Raw genomic sequence first — 21,784 nt, forward strand, 5'->3', positions numbered from 1 at the left:
TGTACCCTGACTGGAGATCAGCACCCACAACCTTGGCATATTGGGAGGACACTATACCCAACTGAACTACCAGGCCAGAGCCTGCATACAGCCCTTTATAATAAACCACTAATAAGCTAAAATTTTTCAAATACTTTTAAATTCTTATATAACAAAGCGACCTAGATCTGACAGCCTTTGAGTATCAAATCGTACATGGAATGACATGCTTTTCAATTTAGACTTTTTTAAGATACTTTTTAAAATGTCTCAGAAAGCTGCCTTTAAAACAAGTGTGTGGAATTTCTATTCTTATATTTGTTTATTGCAACATTTTATTCTGTTGCATACCTACACATCAGACTAGATTAAGTACTATGTAAGAAAAATAACTATTATGACTATTTTTCTACATCCTGTTTTCCAAGTCAAGAATGGCCAGTAAAGGGTGATTTCTCATACCATTTTTTTAAGCATGCCCAGTTTTTACTTATCCTTAAATAATTCAAAGTCTTAAATTGTACAGTGTTTCGGGGAAAAACAGACAGCACAGCACATACCTGAGAGTACACTTTATTAGTTACTTTTCCAGAATATATATTCAGTAAATATGGTAATGTAGCAACAAAACTTGGGCTCATATGCCTCTGAAATTTTAAATTAATCTTCAGTGATGTTGATCAGGAAATTCTTTCATTGGTGGAATTACTTCTCCAGTCTCCAGAATTGTATCACCCTAGGAAAACAAACATGCATTAGTAGAAAAATCTTGTCTGCAGAGGTGTATCCACTTCATCAGATCTCACACCAAAAACCTAGTACGGCTTTGGCATTCACACTGTAAAAGGGACTTACACAACCAGAGGCTGTCTAAAGTTGAGAAAAAAATATTCAAAAATTTAAGGTGTTAGTGAAAGAATAGGGGAAGTTTAAGTCAAACAAAATGACCAGAAAGAGCATGAAAGTGGCCTTCACAAAAATGATAAAGAGATAACATTTGTTTGCTTGCCCCCAAGAAATAGGAGAAGCCTTAGAAAAGCTACAGGGAAGTACCTTCAGCTCAATATAAGAAGGTAATGTATTCCCAGCAATTAAATATGCTAGGCAATCACCAGTTTACTGTCTGGCCCAGATAGTAGAAACAGAATGCAAACTGCATGGGTAGCTGGTTCAGGTGTCCTTTCAAACCTAGATAGAGTGTGGTGGAAATGGCATGGGCTTTGGAGCCCAGAGCCAAGTGGTAAGAATCCTGGAAACTCCACAGACAAGCTGTATAATTTTAGGCAAATTACTTAGCTTTAGTTTCAGCTTTGTGTTCAAGATAGCAGATTCTGTCAACATGACAGTTGATGAATGACTGGGTAGAGAAAAATTATCCCCCATCCCCACCCTGACCTGTTATCTGATGAAGAAATAAATTTTTTTATGTTTAAGCCATTACACATTTTGGGGATAATTTGTTACCACAGCTAACATTACCTTAACACAGAAATCAGTACTCTGAAGTGGTACTAACACTGCTGTAATAAAAATTGAACCACATGGCACTGGCTTAGCAGTCTGGAGGTGAGGACACTGGCATTGGAAGGTAAACGATGGAAATAAAAGGCAGTAATAATTTGGAAGCAGACTGTCTAATGAACTTGGGATTCTAGAAGAGGTAGCTGGAAAAAAGTTATAGTATGTGCTTGACTACTAGCTGCCTTGGGAAAGTACTCTAGGAAATAGGAACTGAGGCAGGAAGTGACTGATTTGAAAGGAGAAATAAAAATGGAGAGAGTAAAAATATTCCAGGACCTTTCAGGATTAGAAAATCAGATTGCTCCTGAATCTCTAAATAGTAAGGGTTAACACTGAAGACATTCTGAGAAACAGAAGCCCAGTAAAAGGTCAGTAAACAGAGGAACTCAGCCCTATGGCAAAGGTCAGATTGAAGTGAAGGTAGCATTTGAACCAGACTCTGTTTCAGGTAGTCTCCTCATAACTGCCACTGACTTGAGAGAGGCAGTTGCATGAGGACAAAGAAAGTAGAGAACTTTGTAACTACAGAACTTGGGTATTTGTAACTCAAATATCCAAGAGAAGTCACATCTAAACCTGACAGATACTACTATGCATCATCTGGAGATCTTGGATTTGGGGCTGGTTGAAGTGGTGGAATGGGACTTAAGGGTTTTTCCTAGGGAAGGAACTGTTACATGTGTGGGGAGAAGGAAGCAAAGAGTTATTTAGGCTAGAAGGATGGACTTTGGCAGAGATTCCAGTCATGGGAGGCTGAGAAATATAAAAAAGCACATAGCTATTTGGGACAATGACAATGAGTTCTGGCCAACAGGATTGAAGAGAAGTGATATAAGCTACTTTCAAGTTTAGGCCTTAAAACCATCCTGAGATGTCCAGCCCTCTCTTGCCCTTACATGATTTTGGAAGCCTCATTCTAGATGGCATAACTAATAAGACTGACTGAGGAAGACCACCTGTTCCACATTGTTTGTGATATCAATAAGAAATTGACCTTTGTTTTGTTAAGCCACAGATATTTGGGGGTATGTTTCTTACTGCTTATCTTTTTTGTGTACAAACAAGCATTCAAGTCCTCAAATGGGAAGCTTCTCAAAGGGGTCAATGGCACAGAAACAAAGAACCATAGTGGCAAAAAAAAGAAGGAAAAATGCTATGAAAATAAATAACAAATATGTATATGGAGAATAAATAAATTACCCAACTGGTGAAACCAGTAAGATAATTGCCTGTTTTGAGACTTCCTAGGCCCTGACACACATCAATTATATATAATGAAATATAGAAGAAATCCCGCATTATTTTCTAAAGCAGAGTTCCATCTGGAAGGTTAGTCAATTTTGGTGGTTCCCCCTAAAAGTCCCTTCTTTTGCCGCAGATAATGGATTATTGTGACTGTTACTTGACTGAAGCAAGAACTGACACTGAGTTTTATTTTTCAAAATTATGTAACTTAAGAGATTGATGGTAGTTCATTATCTGTGACAAGAAATAGGGCAAAAACATAACGTATTTTTCTATGTTAATAACTTCACAAACGAGTAAAAATACAAGCTGACTACTGTGTAATCCTTTAATGCTGAAAAGACTCATTTTAAATTAGGATAATAGCTTATATGTTCATATTATAAAATTTAAGCACACATTAACAAATTTTAAACTCACAGATGGAGACATTACAGTCAAACTGACATAAGAAATAGATTGGAAATAGTAACAGGAATTCAGTGGCTATTACTATTGAATACATTACTGTGCTTAGGTGTCTGCTCAGGCTAAGTCCTTAACCCTACGTAAAAACAGGATACCTACCTTCAATTCACTTTAGGACTACAAAGGCCATACAAGTCTTATAGACAGGTTGAAAAGAAATATGTCCACCTTCCATTTTCAACTGTAACTGTTACACTATTTCCTCTTTTTTTTTTTTTTTAACAAGACTATACAAAGCAGGCACTTGAACAACTGACAGTGAGAAGAAAGGAACATTTTAGTTTAACAATCACTTAGAGAAAGGAGAAAGAAAAATATGAACAAAAAATCAGATGTTTTAAGACTTACTGGAAATATTCTGGGTTTGCTGTCAACAATGGCATATGGTTTTGTCTGTAATAAAAGTAATGCTGTTAATTATGGTTTTAGTTTCTTCTAAAAAAATAATAATAATATCCCAAATGTGTAATTTAGTCCAAAATTTTCACCAAACTCCAGACTCATATAACCAACTATTTACTCAAGATCTCTACTTGGCTTTCAAACAGGCATCTCAAACTTAACCATGTCCAATACTTAACTTCCCCCAGCCCCTAACTAGCCCCTATCTCAGTACATGACCCTTTAATTCTCCCAATTAAGTAGGCCAAAAACTTTAATTCCTCAGCAGACCCTGTTGGTTCTATCTTGAGATTATATCCCAAATCGTTTCTCACCACCTCTATTACTACTATCCTTGTCCAAGCCTCTTTAATTTTTCATCTACGTGTCCTCCTAACAGTCTAATCTCCACACTGCAGGCAGACCAGAGTGATTCTTTTAAGATATATCACTCCTCTGCTCAAAGTTTCTTAATTCTTAAGAGAAAAAGCCCAAATTCTGGCTGTGATCTCTAAGACTCTGCATAATCTGGCCCCTGGCTACCTCTCTGAGCTCCTCCTACCTCTCTCTCCCCCCTTGGCTATAGTCATGGTGGCTCCTTTGCTATTAGTCCAATCAGCTGGGCCTGCTTGAGCCTTGGAGCCCTTACACTTAATGATTCCTCTATCTGAAATGCTCTCATAGTTATCTTCTTGGTAGATATCTTCATGCCATTTATGTTTCTCTTCAAATAGCACTTTCTCACAGAGTCCTAACTGAAATAACAGATCCTGTCATTTTTTATTCTCTGGTCTTTTACCTTACTTAGTTTTTCATCTACAGACTTATCATTTCCATTACGTACCTCTTTGTTTATCTACTTATTGCCAGTCTCCAAGACTAACCATTGCATGAGGGCAGGGATGCAATCTGATTTGTTCACTGCTGAAGCCCTGTGTTTTGAACAGTGCCTTGCACACAGGAGGAACTAATTATTTGTAAAAATAAATGTACTTATTAAGCATATACATCTGCATGAAATATTAAACCAAAAATATTAAGATTACTGGCATGGCGTAAGACTTGGAGAAACTGAAGCCAAAAGCAAGAGAGAAACTTAGAATATAATGTGAGGATATTAAAATGTCTTTAAAAATATATAGAAATGTTCTATCTTTTTAAAAAAGATTTTATTTATTTATTTTTAGAGAGAGAGGAAGGGAGGGAGAAGGACAGGGAAAGAAACATCAATGTGTGAGAGAAAACACTGACCGGTTGCCTCTTGCTTGACCCCTACCCAGGCCTAACCCACATGTGCCCTGATCAGGAATGGAACCTTTTGGTATGTGGGAGGACACGCCACTAAGCCACACCAGTCAGGGCTAAAGTGTCTTTAAAAACATTTTACATAATACAGCCCTGGATGGGTGGCTTAGCTGGTTGGAGCTTCATACCATACACCAAAAAGCTGTGGTGTTTGATTCCAGGTCAGGACTCATGCCTTGGTTGCAGGTTCAATCCCTGGCTGACGTGCACGTAGGAGGCAACAGATCTATGTTTCTCTCTTTCTTTCTCTCTCTTCCTTCATCTCTCTCTAAAATCAATAAACATATCCTTGGATGAGGATTAAAATAAGTAAATAAATAACATTTTACATAATACAATGTGAGAACATTAAAATGTCTTTAAGAACTCACGCCAGAGGCAATAAGACATTGAAATGTCATCAGAGAAGGTAAAATTCCAGCAGGCAGTAAAGGTGTTAGATGAAGCAAACTGGCTGCAAGGTTATTAAGGATGCAGTCCTACTCAAATCCAGAGAAAATACGGTAAGAGAGAGCCCTATTGACATCTTTGACCCAGGAAAAAGTCACCTGGAAGTATGAATCTCTCAGATAAGCAAGTATATTATCTTGAATTGTTAACCCAGTAACTGCAGCTTGTTAAATTTGTTTCTAGAAAAATTTAGTTAACTATATATGACAAGGTAAATCAAATCCAGAGTATACAGATGAATGTCAAATATAATAAGTTCTGAAAATAATGGGACAACCCATACATTCTGTTAGAGTATTTGTAATGTGTAAGGTAATCTGGTTTTAAAATACTAGTTTTAGGATTCTAGTTAAAGTACATAATTGATTTAGACTTGTGATTTTAAGTTTAAAAAGATTTTGCTTCTTAGGGTCATTAATTTGTCCTATAATACTTATAATATATAAAATTTATAAATGCAGTTTAAAACATAAGAGAATTTGATTATGTTTGTAAGTGGAATTGTTTTAGAAGAGTTCAACTGGAATTAATTTTTTAAAAATAAGAACAAAGAAAGGAGACTTAATATTTTACTAGTTTTATAAGTAAACAGAATTTTAAAAATAAATTTAAACAATTAGAAAAAAGGATTTTAATTTGAAACTAATAAATTAAATATTAATTTATATTTCAGATAATTGTGAACAGTTCTTTTTGCACATAAAAACCACTCTTGGGTGTTAAAAAACTGACAGAAAGTAATATTTTGTCCTTTCTAGGATCTTGCATGTTAAGACAGTGAAAAAATACAGACCTGTAATGATATGAAATGGCCTGCACTCTTGCAGGTGAACATAAATATAAAACTTTGTTTAAGCCCATCAACAGTAGAAATATAAACTATACTCTGACCTTTAGAGAGAAAAATTGTTAGCCCCCTTTAATAGCTGCATTAAGATTTTCTGTTGGTGTGTGTGTGTATACAGTGGAAACACCAAACCCCAATTCTAATTCCTACATTAATCTTGTATTTCTAAACATAAGACAGGCCACATCCACTGGGACATCCCCAGAAACTAATCTGGCAACACATGTTCCTAAACAACTTTACTTCCTTCCCATGACCAGAAAGCCCTCCTTTCTAAAACCCTACTTACAACTTCCAAGGCTAGAAATTTTAGAGTCATAAGTGACTCTGAACTTTGGTGTCATCCCCTACTTAAGTTGAGCTATTTCTTCCTTAAAAAGTATCTTCTGGTTTCACTTTTCTTATTCCATTCCTGCTATCTTCACCCTAACCAGATTTTCATCAACTAATACCTACTAAATGGTTACAGCCTCCAATTCACTCAACATGTCAATGTTTTTTATGTTTTCATAAATATATCACTTTTATTAAGTCACTTTCCTATTTAAAACTGGAAAGCTTCCCACTGTCTACCATATAAAGCTCAACATCCTATGCCCAGTTTCCAAGATCTTCCATTAATTGGTCCCAGCCTACTGAGCCAAGAGACCTGCTATTCTAGTCATCTTTTCAGTTTTGGGTTATAGCCATGCCCATTACTGACTTCTTATCTTTCTTTTTAAGTGGAATAACTTTTCTCCAATACACGCTTACCCAAATCACACTTATCTTACAACTTTACTATAAACTCCTTAATATCAGGAATTTTATCTTATATATTTTTGATAGCAATAAAGGAAGAAAACATATAGGTACTCCATAGTTGTTGGTCAACGGATATAATATGCTCAGTGAAGAGAAAAAAGATGATGTCAGTGATCAGAATTTTAAAAGAGACCACACAATCAACAAAGAATTGGTCATGTTAGAGGGAATTTCCTGAGAACCCCAGTTATTAAGTTTCACTTTCCTTTCAACAGGCTAACTTCAGCTGGATTATCTACAAGTTGTTAGGCAGTCCCTAACTTTTGTTTTTATCTTTTTTAAAGTATATTTTATTGATTATGCTGTTACACTTGTCCCAATTTTTACCCCTTTGTTCCCCTCCAGCCTGGTACATACCTTCCCTCCAGCAATCCTCTCCCCACCTTCATTGATGTCCATGAGTCGTGCATGTAAATTCTTTTGCTTCTTTCTTTCCTATACTATTCTTAGCATCCCCCTGTCTACTTTGTATCTACTAATTAAGCTTCTTGACCCCTGTACCATTTCCTCCATTCTCCCCTTTCCCTCTCCCAGCTGATAACCCTCTAAATGATCTCCATACCTATGATTCTGTTCCTGTACTGGTTGTTTGCTTAGTTTGTTGTTTTTGTTTTTTAGATTCAGTTGTTGATAGTTGTGAGTTTGTTCTCATTTTACTTTTCATAGTTTTGCTCTTCTTTTTCTTAAATAAATCCCTTTAACATTTCCTGTAATAATGGCTTGGTGGTGATCAATTCCTTTAGCTTTACTTTGTCTGGGAAGCACTTCATCTGCCCTTCCATTCTAAATGACAGCTTTGCTAGATAGAGTAATCTTGGTTGTAGGTCCTTGTTTTTCATCACTTTGAATACTTCTTGTCAGTCCCTTCTTGGCTGCAAAATTTCTTTTGAGAAATTAGCTGACAGTTTTATAGGCACACCTTTGTAGGAAACTCTCTGCTTTTCTCTTGATGCTTTTAAGATTCTCTCTTTATCTTTAACCTTTGGCATTTTAATTATGCTATGTCTTGGTGTGGTCCTCTTTGGGCCACATTTGTTTGGGACTCTCTGTGCTTCCTGGATTTGTATGTCTCTTTCCTTTGCCACAATAAGGAAGTTTCCTTCATTATTGTTTCAAATAAGTTTTCAATTTCTTGCTCTTCCTCTTCTCCTACTGGCATCCCTATGATTAGAATGTTGGTATATTTAAAGTTGTCCCAGAGGTTCCTAAGCCTCCCCTCATTTATTTTGCATTCTTGTTTCTTCTTTCTGTTCTGGTTGAATGTTTATTTTTTTCCTTTTGTTCTGAATCATTGATTTGAATCCTGGCTTCCTTCCCTTCATTGTTGGTTCTCTGTATATTTTTCTTGATTTCACTTTGTGCAACCTTCATTTCTTTCTTTATTTTTTTTTCTGTCATACTGTTAGCATCTTTATCACCAGTGATTTCAACTCTGCATCTAATAGGTTGGCTATCTTTATTTTGTTTAGTTCTTTTTCTAGGGTTTTGATCTGTTCTTTCATTTGGGCCGTATTTCTTTGCCTCCTCAATTTGGCAACCTCCCTGTGCTTGTTTCTATGTATTAGGTAGAGCTGCTTTTACTCCCTGTCTTAGTAGTGTGGCCTATGTAGCAAAGGTACCTGTAAACTGTGTGTGGCAGAGCCTTAGGTAATTGCCGGGGCAGGGCCACCCACTTCACTGCTTTGTGGCTCTGTCTGTGGTGGGTGGCTCGGAGAGTGCCGCTGCCTTGCTTCTGGCACTTTGCTTGGCACTCACCCCATTTCCAGTCACTTTACCTACTTCCAATATGCAACTGGTGCCCTTCCAGTTGCTGCCCTCAGGTTTGTGTATGTTCTAAGACCATGCGGGCCCTTTAAGGGGCAAAAATCTGGCAGTTTCTTCTGCCACCCCAACCCCCATTGGTTTTTAAAGCCAGATGTAACGTGAGTTTACCTTTCCGGTGCTGGAACCCGGGCTGTGAGGTCTGGCCTGGGGCTGGGATCACTCGCTCCCAGGGTACCCCTCCCAATTTTCATCCACCACATGTGAGCGTGGGACCATGTGCCGCCACTTGTCTGAGCCACACCACCTCTCCGCCACTGTCTCTGCAAGTCAGCCACTCCTACCAGGCTGGATGAATGTGGCTTCTTTGAATCCTTGCTTATCAGACTTCCATATAGCTCAATTTTCTGACAGTTCTGGTGGTTACTTGTTTTTGAGATCTGGTTGTAATTCTTCCTATGACTGCATAGGGACGCAAAGCATGTCTACCTCCACTTCCGTCCTGACCAGAAGTCTCATTTTTATCTTGAAATAATTTTAAAGTTACAGAAAGTTGCAAGAATTATAAAAATAATTGTTTTTACTGCGTTAATTCATAGTAAATTGCTGACTGGTTTATTACTTTAGGATATTTTCTACAAATAAAGAAAATATTCCTAACATAAAGCCATCAAAATCGGTAAATTAACATTGATACAGTACTACCTTCTACCTAAAGAACCCATTCAAATTTTACCAATTGTCTCCATAATTGTTTGAAATTCTCAGAAAATCCCATCTTACCAGACCTGCTCTTCAATGTTTAGGCTATTTAAAATTTTGACTGTTGCCCTGGCCTGTGTGGCTTAGTGGTTTGAGCTCTGGCTTGCAAACCCAAGGGTCACTGGTTTGATTCCCAGTCAGAGCACATGCCGAGTTGCAGGCCATGTGCAAGAGGGGTGTGCAAGAGGCAACCACACTTTGATGTATCTCTCCCCCTCTTTCTCCCTCCCTTTCCCTCTCTAAAAATAAATAAGTAAAATCTTTAAAATTTTGACTTAATACCATCTTTAATCTTTTGACTAAGCAGATTATGCTTATTAATCAAGAAATGCATTTAGTTGATATGCCTATTTAGTTTTTTTCAATCTAGAATTAATCTTAGTTAATCTTTAACTTTCATGATCTTGACACTTTTAAAGGCAACAAGCCAATTATCATGCATAAAAGTCCCTCAGTTCGGATTTGTCTCAAGTATCCTCATGATTAGATTCAAGTCATGCATTTTTGGCAGGAATATTGCAAAACTGATGCTGTTTTCTTTTTATTGTGTACTATGAAGTAGCACACAATTTTGTTTGTCCCATTATTAGTAATGTTCATTTAGATTTTTTGATAAGGTAGTCTGTGCCAGGTTTCTCCACCACAAAATTACCCTTTTCCCTTGTAACAATTAAGTATGTTGAAGATAGGTATTTTGAGATTAATCTTAGTATCTTTTGATGTTCCTTGGCTGAATAAAATATTACTAAGATGAGTCTCAAATTATGACTTTTCTAATTCTATCATTCCTTGACCATTTATTATTTAGCAATCTATTATACAAAAAAAAAAAGCTTTCTCTTTTATCCATTTATTTTACTTATTTATATGAGTATAGACTCATGGATTTCCATTTTATTTATTCAATTGTCTATCATCTATTGCTATTATTATATATTTTGATGCTCAAATTATCCTAATGGGAGTCCTTTCAAGCTGACTCTGTGTCCTTTTGATATATCTCCATCATTCTTTGAATAATTCTTTACTTTCTGGCACAACAAGTTCATTTTGTATTTTCCCTGTCCAGCCCCAGAGCTGGCCATTTCTCCAAAGAGTTTGGGATCCTTTCACTGAAGAATTTTATTTATAAAATAAGACCAGGCTGCTAGATGAGCTAATTACCATGGGGTAGCTCTGCCACCAGGAGCTGTCAGTGGACAGAGCTAGGGAATAGCCACACTTATATCTATATTTACTTCTATATCTATGAATACATATTAAAACAGAAGTTCACACCCATACTTCCAATTCAGTTCCAGTAGTACAGAGTTTTCTCCCTTTCCAGTTTCCGATAATGGGAACCTGGTTGCCACTATTATTAATATACTAGACTTATGTACTTATTTAAGCAATGTTCCTATATATAACCAATCTCCTGTCACGACCACCACACTCCAATATAAATAACACCCTCACCTCACTTCGGGTTCTGACATTTTACCCTGTGCTGACCCCTCTATCACTGCCCCAAACCACCCATCTTCCAATATCCTACACCAGGTTGCTGCCACTGCTATTTTCCAAACAGGTGTACTCATCAATACTCCTCACCCCTCCAGCAACCCACTCAGGATCTAACGCTCCTCAGTGGGTACAAGAATGCCCTCCTACTCTGTGTGGGTTACAACACTCCACGCTAGGCAACCACCACTGCTCTCCCTTCCGTGCCACTCTCAAAATGCACTCCTTCCTCACCATGCCTGGCTCTAACACCCTACACCAGGTTATCCTTTTAGTCTTTTAAATAAGGCAACTGGTTCAGTTCAACCACAACATGCAAGATCTTTCGGTAAAAAAGTTCAAGCTTTTGAACATCCTGAATTCTAAAGAAAACAGTTGTAAAAATCAGATAAAAGAAAAAGGGAAATGAGATGATGACAAAGATAACCTTTGACTATTTTGAATTATCATCTAATACCAGATCTATGATCAAAAAGAGAAGCAAAATTTTTTTTTCTCTCTTCCTACCCACAATCCTGAATTTACACCAGTATTATTAGGTCTACTACATTCTAATGATTTATACACTGTTTCTGTAAGGAAATGCATTTCAAATTATAAGCAAGTTAATATAAAGATTAACTTTTTGAAAAACCATATATTACTTAAGTTTCATTAAACCTTTTACTTAAAAGAATACAAAGTATTTCAAAATCAATTATAGGTGGTGGATTATTTCCACTAAGTAAAGCAGGGTAAGGCATACCCACATAGGAAATAATTCTGTACAATATTAAAAATAAATTTTGAAAAACACATGTTTAAAACATACTTACATTCACATGGTATTTGACATAATAATGAATAATCCAGGTAGGTATAAGTACATGAGTAAAAACAAGGACACTGTGTCGGTATGTCCTATAGATCTGCGGGGGAAATACACAAAATAAATAGATATCCTATCTTTTACATTTGTGACAAAAAAAATCAATGATATAACAATGTCATGATTATTTTTAAATTTCTAAATGCTGCAAATATCCTTATAGTCTGTAGCTAACCTAACCCACTCAAATATTTTTACTAAGCATAGGGCCTTCTAGGGGATACCTAGAGGTCAGGGCAAGTTGCAATAAGACAAGTAGCATTTTCAAAACTATAGTAAGGCATCTATAGATTGAAAAACAACAACAAAACTTCTAGTCCTGGCTGGTGTGGCTCAGTGGATTGAGCGCTGGCCTGCCCGAAAGGTTGTCAGTTTGAGTCCCAATCAGGCAGGGCACATGCCCAGGCTGTGGGCCAGGTCCCCATTTGGGGGCAAGTGAGAGGCAACCAATCGATGTACTGTATCTCTCATACATCAATGTTTCTCTCCCTTTCTTTCTCCCTCCCTTCCTCTCTCTCTAAAAATAAGATCTTTTTTAAAAATTCTAAAATATCCATATTATAAGTCTGTTAAAGATAAAACATGGCATAAATTTTTAATCAATTTAACCAGAGTAAACAAACTACAGAATTCTGCAGGTAAATTCATCTTACTAGTTTATCAATTTCAGATACCACAATCAATGCCACTTGATCATTCTAGGTGTAAGAGAGACAACCTGAGGACACTGATGCCAGAAAAAGTGGTTTACATACTGACACAGGAGTGTTTCAAGCTCACTTTGAGATGCCTTTATACTATTTTAAGAGAAAGGCAAAAAAGAACTAAAAAAATGGAACTTTTCTATGGCAGCGAGTTTGACTGAAACACACTTATCCTTTCAGGAAAAGGATTCTAAGTGTTGTAATAGATATGACTGTGGAAGAAAAAATTAACTCAAAGTAAGGTAAGATGGATTTCAACAAAGGATTATTTATTTCTTTACATTACTAGCTGATGGAAAGGATGTCTACTTTCAACCAGTGGCTGCCAAAAACAACAAGTAATGTGAAGGATACAAAGGTTGAGCAGAGGGTTGAATTAGAGTGTAATTTTACCACCATAAATAAGTAGCTAATACCACTTTCTCAGAAAAATTTGCACCAAACTCTAAGAAAGTAGATACACACAGATTTCAATGTGAACTTCATTTCCTAGCTGTATGACCACAGGTAGATCACTGAATTTTTGTAGACCTCAGTTTCCACTCATTTAAAAGGAGAATTAGGAGCCCTGGCTGCTGTGGCTCAGTGGATTGAGCGTCGGCCTGTGAGCCAAGTGTCGCTGGTTTGATTCCAAGTCAGGGCACATGAATAGGTTGCATGTCAGGTCCCCAGTTGGGGGTGCGTGAGAAGCAACCACACAGTGATGTTTCTCTCCCTCTCTTTCTCCTTTCCCCCTCTCTAAAAATAAATAAATAAATAAATAAATAAATAAATAAATAAAATTGTAAAAAAAAAAAGAATTGCGAAGTTTTCTACCTTATAGGAGTAAAGAATTAAATAAAGTAACAAACCCTCAGCAAAGTGCCATGCACAAAGTAAGCACCTAAGTGTTACTTCATATTATTCCCATTATTATCAGCCAATGTCCTAGTTAAGTGAGAGCAATTCTGAGATAGTGTTCATCACTTATAACTGATGTGATTTAATTAATGACCTCAAAAAAAAAAAAAAAATGGCCAGAGACCCTGAAAATAAAGACAACTCTTGAATGACTTATTTTCTGTAAAGTCCAGGAATGGGATTTTTTTTAATGAAAAAGTTTGTTAAAAGTACATAGTGGTAGTTTAGAAAGGTGGCTCCTAAATATGACTCATTAAGCACACCAATAGAACCCTGTCTATTTTGGTGATCACACAGGGGCTGTACTATCAGCTAGAGGCTCATTGAGCCTTCCGGTAGAAGGCGGTAGTGTTTGGTGGTCTCTACAATCTCAACCTTAAAAATCAGAGAAGTGTCCTCCAATACTAAAATCATAGAATTTTAACTTGTGAATCCTTGGCTATCAGTCTGAAGGAAGACTTGTACAGTCAAAAGAGAACCAAACGTGCAGTGTCCTGTAAAACCCAAGCAAAAATTCGCCTCCTTCTGATTACACTAGAAAGCAAAGGGGCATGACTCTCCCAAAGCCATACGTGGTCCTGGACTCCTGACTCCCACCCAGCATAGGACTCTTGGGACAAGGCAGCGTTCCCGCTAAACCTAAGTCTCGGATGAACCCGATTCTCCCTTGGAGAACTATCGGCACTTGAGGGCGCAGAGCGATGTCAGTCCTTGGTTTGGCAGCAAGAAGCAGGCATCCCAGCAGACTAGCTGGGTCGCGGAGGCGTGTCTGTATTGAGAGGGGTGGGGAGAGAGGCCCGTCACTCACCAGGTTCTTCCAGAGGGCCTGGTCCTGCAGAAACGTATTCCAGAATCTCTCCATAGGCCATTGCCTCTGAGGGGGCAGCACCGGCTCGCGGGGGCTCAGCTCCTGGTCCTTCAGCCATCGCCTTCTCAGTTCTCGCAGCTGCTGCAGCCGCAGTTTCTCGTCTGGCGTATACCCTGTCATGTCGCCACTGGTGCTCACACAGAAGGAAACAGCGCGTCCCTGGACAAGGGTCCTGTCACTTAAGCACACTCCCGCTGGGCAAAGCGACCTTGCGAGGACGCCTGGGAGCGGCGCGCAGTTATGACGCCACTCCGGTCCTCCCTCGGCCTAGGCTCCAGTCGCCGCGGAGTGGCTGGCCATGCGCAGAGCTCTGCACACGCAGTTTCACGGGTACTGATGACCAGCGAGTGGGCGGAGGATAAAGGGGAAGAGATGATAAGAATAAAATGTAAGAAGTCAGAGGACTTGAGGTTCTGGTAAGGAAGAACTGGGGTGCTGGGAGCTGGAAGAATGCAAATATGTGATTCATTGACTGTGATATCCAAATGCAAAATTCTTTACTTGGCTCTCCCACCTTGGAATACCTCTTCCCTGGAGTCTGTAAAATCCGTTATATCGAGTTTAAATCCCAGTCATGTCAGTGACTGGTAAAGTGGCCTTGAGCAGCCATCTCAGTATGCTCCTTTATCTGTACTGCAGAAGTAGGAAGAGTAGTTTACTATCCGGGAGAATTAGACACATTCACACTTCGACTCAGCAATCTCACTTCTAAAACTCTGCCCCAAAGATGTGGTAAAAATATAAAAGGAATGTGCACGACTGACTATTCATTGCAGCACTATTTATAATAATGTGATGGAAATTGCCCCCAAATTCCTCAATAGAGAACTGGTTGAATAAATTATAGTCCAACAACACAACGAAGTGCTCTGTATACAGCTGTGGATTGCTCTCCAGAATATATTGTTAAGTGGAAAAAAGCTTTGGGTAGAGAAGTGCATATAGTATGTTACCTTTTATCCGAAAAGGGAAGGGTGGCAGTAATACTAAAAACTAAATAATTATACACACACACACAGTGGTCAGTGAGGTGGGCTGTGAAAGAATTCACAAAGAGAAGTGCAGAGATTAAAAGTTTTTATTTACTTTCCCAAGTGAGGGAAAGGGCTAGGTGTGGAGAGATGCACCAGCAGCAAAATGTAGGGGCTTTGGGTATTTTTAGGTGATTGGGGTGGTTGTAGAGCAGGATGTTGCAGTTGGTCTTATATAGGCTGCAGCTTGTTTCAATGTTATCTATGGGTGCAGGGTCGGGTGCTTTCGTACTGGCATGTCCTGTTTGTAAGTTCCCAGAGCCTCTGTGCCTTCAGGCTGCTTCCAGTAATTTTCTAGTCCTGAGGATACAGGCTCATAAAATAATTAGGGTTGATCATGCTTTATGGGCTCCAGCTAGCTCTAGGAAAGGGGGCTTTTATCCTATTATATACTATATATATATATATATATATATATATATATATATATATATATACATTTGATTAAATTTTTTAAAAATGGAAATGAATGTCAGTTCATTAAAAATGTTACCTGTGGGGAGAAAGGGAATAGGACAGAGGAGATGGGAGTAGAAGCTAAACTTCTGAATATATCTTAATAGAATTGACTCTAGAACCATGTTAACATTTCATATTATCATAAAAAAAATTAAATTTACAAAAGGCTATTTCTGAAAATCAAAAGTAAAAACACATGGATCTAATTGATTTGCTTGGTGGCCTAATCTTGAAAACCCACCTTTTTAAATAACTAAACCATCAAATTACTTACTGTACATCCATAGAGATATACCTCAAAGACAAAAAGAACTGCAATGAAAAAAACCCTCAAGTTATTTTAAGTAATCATATTGTTGGTAGTGATGGTAATGGACCTATTGTTAATCTGACACTGAAAATAAGTGGTTTTGCTGGGATTTTTGTAATGGGAGAGGGGAGATACAAATTGTATGAGTTTAAAAACTATAGTCTTAACTTTGAATATGTATGTATATATCATTTTATCTCATTGAATGGCCTAAAAACAATGGCCAACCTAGTAACCATGAACATCTCTAGCTCCTACATTGTGGTCTCTAAGTATCATTTTTCATTAAAAGGAGCTAAGACTCCTTGGAGCAGCAGTTCTCAAACATTTTGCTCCCCAAATTTCTTTAAACTCTTAAAAATTGTTGAGGACTCCAAAGAGCTTTTGTTTATATGGGTTATATTACTGAATTAGAGTTGCATTAGAAATTAAAACAAATTTTAAAATAACAAAACATCCATTAACAATTATTTAGTGAGAAGAGTGCCATTGTTTTTACATTTTTGTAAATTTCTTTAATGCCTGGCTTAATAAATGACAGCAGAATTCTTATAACCACTTCTGCATTCAGTCATAATAGCATACATGCGGCCTTTGGGAAACTTCATACACATTTGTGAGAGAATGAGAGTTAAAAAGAGCAAATAGCAACTAGTATTGTTATGAAAATAATTTTGACCTCACAGACCCCAAGGAAGGATCGCAGGGACTCAGATTTTATTTTGAGAACCATTGCTTTATACTTTGAAAACCATTGCTTTAAAGAAATAGCTGATTTCAGGTCTGAGTTAGGAAATGTAAAAGAAGCCTGGGACATCTTGTCTTAGCAAAAAGCAGCAAAGTTCTTAAAGGCTAATAGAGTCAGGTCGAAAGGATTCAGGATGTAAGGGACAAGGAAACTGATGACTCCCAAACCAGTAGAAAATAATTAGCAGCAAAGGACAAATTAATTAAAGGGTCTCTGAGCCAGAGTTAACAGTATTAGCATATTTACAAATCAGAAAAGGAGCATTCCGCACCTCAGCACCAATGCTTCTGAGGACAAAGGATATCTGAGATCAAAGGAGGGGAGATAGTCATCACCAAACTCTGGGAAATGGGAAAATATAGCTAGACAGCCCAGCAAACGAGATAAAGAAATTTCAAAGAAGTCCTGGAGACAGACCTATAACTAAATCCCCCTCAGTTAATTATCACCCTCAGTTAATTTAGTTAATCGCATCAGATTTAATTCTGGAGTATCCAGCACAGAAAAACAGAGAAGGAGCAGGAGGGGGAGAGGGGAAAGGGGGGCGGGCTTTACTTGTGTTAGGATAAAAGCAGCCAGCTCCATCTTTTCGGTGCACACCTTGATTTGGCTTTTAGGCTGTGCCCAGAGCTGCAGATCTGTGAATAAACAACTGCCCCAGTTATTGCTCAAGTCCTGTGTCCCAGTGTTTTATTGTGAGCGTTTCTCACATGGAGGCAACCTGAATAGACTTCCATTTACCAAAGATGGAACAATCTGAGCATCCATAAATATAATGATGTCAGTGGATTGAAAAATATTAAATATGTTCACAAGCATATGTTTATAATGATTTCTTTAAACTCAGTGGCCATTTTTAAATGGTGGTAGGGAATCAATTATTTGAAAAAGTGGTAAGTAGAGGAAAAATTAAGCATTTTTCTGGCCTCACTATAAAAATTTTATCTAAAGTAACAAAATAGTTAATAAGGGGAAATTTCTTCAAATAAGCGTGAAAGCCTAATACAAGAAAAAGGGATGGCAGTTAGAATATCACTATTTTGCAACCATTCAATGCCGTAATGAATAGCTGCTGACATCTCAGAAAGAGAGCAAGTGAGTCTCCTGGTGGAAGGCTGCCTTCTCACTGCCTGTGAAGTAACCTTGCCAAGCAAAAAATTGAACCTGAATCTGATCAAATTTCTGATCTAACTACTCATTTAATGGATATACAGGGGATAGAGAAACTCCTATACAACACTGAAATGACACATTCAGAAAAATCCTGATTTAGAAACGGCAGAAAAGCAATTCCATTTCATATACATGTATATGAAAGAGAACCCATAGATTAAAAGAGACAATGATAATTCAATACCAACAACAAAACCTGATTTAAAAATGGACCAAAGGCCTTAATGGACACCTCACCAAAGAAGATATATAATGGCAAGTAAGCATATGAAAAGATGCTCCACATCATATGTCATGAGGGAAATGCAAATTAAAACAATGAAATACCACTACACATTTATTAGAATGTCCAGAATTCGAAACTGACAACACCAAATGCTGGTGAGAATGTGGAACGTGGAGAACCAGGAACACTCACATTGCTGGTGAGAATGCAAAATCATACAGACACTTTGGAAGACTGTTTGGCAGTTTCTTATAAAACTAAACATTCTCTTACCATACAACCGAGCAATTTCATTCTTTTGATATTTACCCAAAGGAGCTCAAAATTTATGTTTACACCAAAACCTGTATACAAAGGTTTATAGCAACTCTGTTCATAATTTCCAAACCTTGGAAGCAACCAATATTTCCTTCAACAGGTGAGTGAATAAACTATGGTACATTCAGACAACAAAATATTATTCGATGCCAAAAAGAAATGAGCTATCAAGTCTTGAAAAGACATGGAGGAATTTTAAATATATATTACTAAGTGAAAGAAACCAATCTGAGAAGACTATGTATGAGTTCATCTATATGACAATCTGGAAAAGGCATGATTATGGAGATAAAAAGATCAGTGGTTGTCAGGGTTGGTGGTGGTGGAAGATAAGTAGGCAGAGCACAAAGGATATGTAGAGCAGTGAAAATATTCTATATGGTACCGTGATGATGGATATACGAAGGTCTGTCCAGAAAAAGTCCAGCCATTGTTAATATAACCAGAATAGTTAGCACAACATCAGTGTAACCTGGCAGCCAAGGAGAGTGGACTGGGATGTGCATGTATAAACAACAACTTCACTGTACTAGTCAGTGGGGGTGGTAGACGCCATTGAGTGAGCTTATGTACTGTGTGACCATTGCATTCAAAATGACTGAGCAAGTAGAGCAATGAATTGGCATAAAATTTTGCATTAAATAAATAAATGAAAAATTTTTGCATTAAACTTGAACATTTCTCTGCAGAAACTATTTCGATGATTCAGAAGGACACAGCTATGGGCAACTGGTGATTGGCAGCTTTATCATGACAACGTGCCTGCTCATGCGTCATGTCTCGTACAGTTTTTGGCAAAACGGCAAATCATCCAGGTGACTCAGCCCTACTACAGCCTAGATTTGACACCCTGAAACTTATGGCTTTTCCCAAAACTAAAATCACCTTTGAAAGGGAAGATTTTTCAGACCATCATTGAGATTCAGGAAAATGTGACGGGGCAGCAGATGGCAATTGGGAGACCTGTGTGAGGTCCCTAGGTGCCTACTTTACATGGGACTGAGTCATCATTGTCCTCTGTGCAATGTTTTTTGTATCTTGTATCTTCTTCAATAAATGTCTCTATTTTTCATAGAACATATCTGGATACTTTCTGGACAGGCCTCGTATGTTATACATTTGTCTAAACCTATTGAATGTGCAACACAAGAGTGAACCCTCAGATAAGCGAAGAACTTTGGTTCTTATAATGTGTCAGTATAGGTTCATCCTTTTTTTTTTTTTTTAAAGTATTATTCTGATGAGTGATGTTGATAATGGAAGAGGCTATGTATATGTAAGAATGGGGTTCTAGGAAATGCCTGTACCTTCAACTCAATGTTATTGTAAACCTAAAAGTGCTCTAAAAATTAACTATTTTTAAATTAAAATAGACAATGAGGGAAATTAGAACACTATTTCAATCTTTTATGATATTAAGCAATTATTAACTTTTATATGTACTAATGTGGTTATATTTTTAAAGGGAGGTATTATCTCTTGGAGATACCTTCTGAAATATTTATGGATGAAAGGATATGATGTCTGGAATTGACTCCTAGTAACTGGAGAGAGAGAAAGCAGTATGGGGGAAATAGATTAGTAATGAGTTGGTGATTGTTGAAGCTGTCTGATAGGTCAATGGAAATTACAGTAATTATATTCCTCTCATATAATTTTGTATATGTTTGAAATTCTTCCAAATAAAGACTTTTAAAAGATCTATAGCTTGAAGTAGTTTTCTTAATCCTCATTCTGTTTCATAACAGCTACATTTCACATTAAAATTCTGAAGCCTACTTAGGCTAGAGCTCTCAACTCTGTCATGATGTGATCCAAACAATATGGGACTCAAGTGAGAGTAATGCCCTGAGTGCTTCATCATCCCAGGAAGGACTGCACCTAGGTCCTCAGTGAGACGTTTGATAATAGCCCAAATAAATACTTCCTTTGTGATAGAGTTAAAGACATCTAGTAATTTCTTGAATTTGGGGCCTTCTTTCTGACTTATTCTGGAAAATTATTACCCTTTCTCCACCTCCTACTATAACCACATTTAAAAAGAGAAAGAAAATCAATACTGTTCTGGAAAATATATACCTATAGCACAGGCTACGGCCTACCATATCCCCACCCCTTCCCATTTATTTATGTCTGTGAAACCCATGAATATGAGTTGAATAAAAATAAAGCACAGTAGTGGAGCGTTTTCAATTTAGCATCCCTGGCAAGTGATTACTCACAAAATCAGATGGTCTTGCAGTACCTGGATATCGTCGGCAGCCGTCCGTCTCGAGAGACGATGGTGTAGCTTCTTAAGAGTCTATCTGCACCGCCGAGAATGGCTGTGCAGTCCGACTCGGGAGTGACATGGTATCTGTCTCCTCCCGTGTTGAATCGACATCTTGTGATGACGCTGAAGCTACAGAGCCTGGGCAGGGTAATATGGAGGGTCTGCTGTTGCCCATGCAGCAGACCCCCCCTCTCTTCACAGCTGAAGGGTCCAAGGGAAAGACGGAGTCGATACAGCTTGGGTTCAGGTGCGCCGCAGGAGTTGCCGGTGTTGACTACAACGTCAAACCGCCTTAGGGACTCCGGCTCCGGATTTTCTGTCGGGGTTTACTCCCTTAGCCTTTCCCCTGAAGAGGTATGCCGCAAGGCAGCGGAGGTTTTTTGGAGTCAGAGTTTTCCTTCTCTGATGTGCCCTGACTGGAAGATCGAACCAGCGACACTTAGCTCGCAGGCCGACGCTCAATCCACTGAGCTAAACCAGCCAGGGCAAGTACCTGGATAACTACTATATATATTCCCACAAGGGGGCGCTCTAGGTTACTGATAATTTAATGCAATGCAATTGGGTTTTATATACAGTTCATTAACCAGCCCACAAAACTTGGAAAGGGCAAGGTTGGCATAACTGAAACTGTCTTAATATTCTGAGATTAATGTAGCAGAGTAAATAGGCTTCTTAACCATTATGGAATCCAAGGCAATGTCCATTTGCTCAAGTTTTTACTTCTAGTTGGATCCCTGCACTTTCCATGGCAAGTGATGACAATCAGACACTCTGTAAAGAGTGATTGATTAAAATCACTAGCTCTGTAACACAGAAGGCAACCTCATCTCAGTTCTCTACAAGAATTTCTAAATTTTGTGTTTTCATTTCAACAATAA

The 21,784-nt window shown here is 37.9% G+C and overlaps 1 protein-coding gene and 1 long non-coding RNA gene across 3 annotated transcripts; one reads left to right on the forward strand and one right to left on the reverse strand.

Annotated features, from left to right (window-relative positions):
- Nucleotides 1–538: 538 nt before the first annotated feature.
- NDUFB6 (NADH:ubiquinone oxidoreductase subunit B6) lies at nt 539–14,620 on the reverse strand. 2 transcript variants are annotated; one of them, XM_090274254.1, is made up of 4 exons: nt 14,307–14,619; nt 11,842–11,934; nt 3,562–3,606; nt 539–715 (listed from the first exon to the last, which is right to left on the reverse strand). In XM_090274254.1, exons 1-4 carry the CDS (start codon nt 14,484–14,486, stop codon nt 647–649), a joined length of 387 nt encoding a protein of 128 aa, XP_090130380.1. In that variant the 5' UTR covers nt 14,487–14,619; the 3' UTR covers nt 539–646. The 2 variants fall into 2 exon arrangements, with proteins under 2 accessions (XP_090130380.1, XP_090130381.1); XM_090274255.1 differs by lacking the exon at nt 11,842–11,934 and having other exon boundaries at nt 14,307–14,620.
- On the forward strand, nt 14,320–20,332 carry LOC150013286 (uncharacterized). Its single transcript, XR_016510557.1, has 2 exons — nt 14,320–14,782; nt 19,321–20,332. It is a non-coding gene; the product is annotated as an uncharacterized LOC150013286 (long non-coding RNA).
- The last annotated feature ends 1,452 nt before the right edge of the window (nt 20,333–21,784 follow it).

This window comes from Furipterus horrens, unplaced genomic scaffold (assembly GCF_987537825.1).
Source record: "Furipterus horrens unplaced genomic scaffold, mFurHor1.1.pri manual_scaffold_4, whole genome shotgun sequence".
Lineage (NCBI taxonomy): Eukaryota > Metazoa > Chordata > Mammalia > Chiroptera > Furipteridae > Furipterus > Furipterus horrens.

What these genes read in the sequence shown, in the direction of transcription:
- NDUFB6 (XM_090274254.1), bottom strand. Translation starts at nt 14,486, where the DNA reads ATGACAGGGTATACGCCAGACGAGAAACTGCGGCTGCAGCAGCTGCGA. An exon ending in AGGCCCTCTGGAAGAACCTG is followed by an intron (nt 11,935 to 14,306) that starts GTGAGTGACGGG and finishes TTTCCCCCGCAG; the next exon opens with ATCTATAGGACATACCGACA. An exon ending in ATGTCAAATACCATGTGAAT is followed by an intron (nt 3,607 to 11,841) that starts GTAAGTATGTTT and finishes CTTTTATTACAG; the next exon opens with ACAAAACCATATGCCATTGT.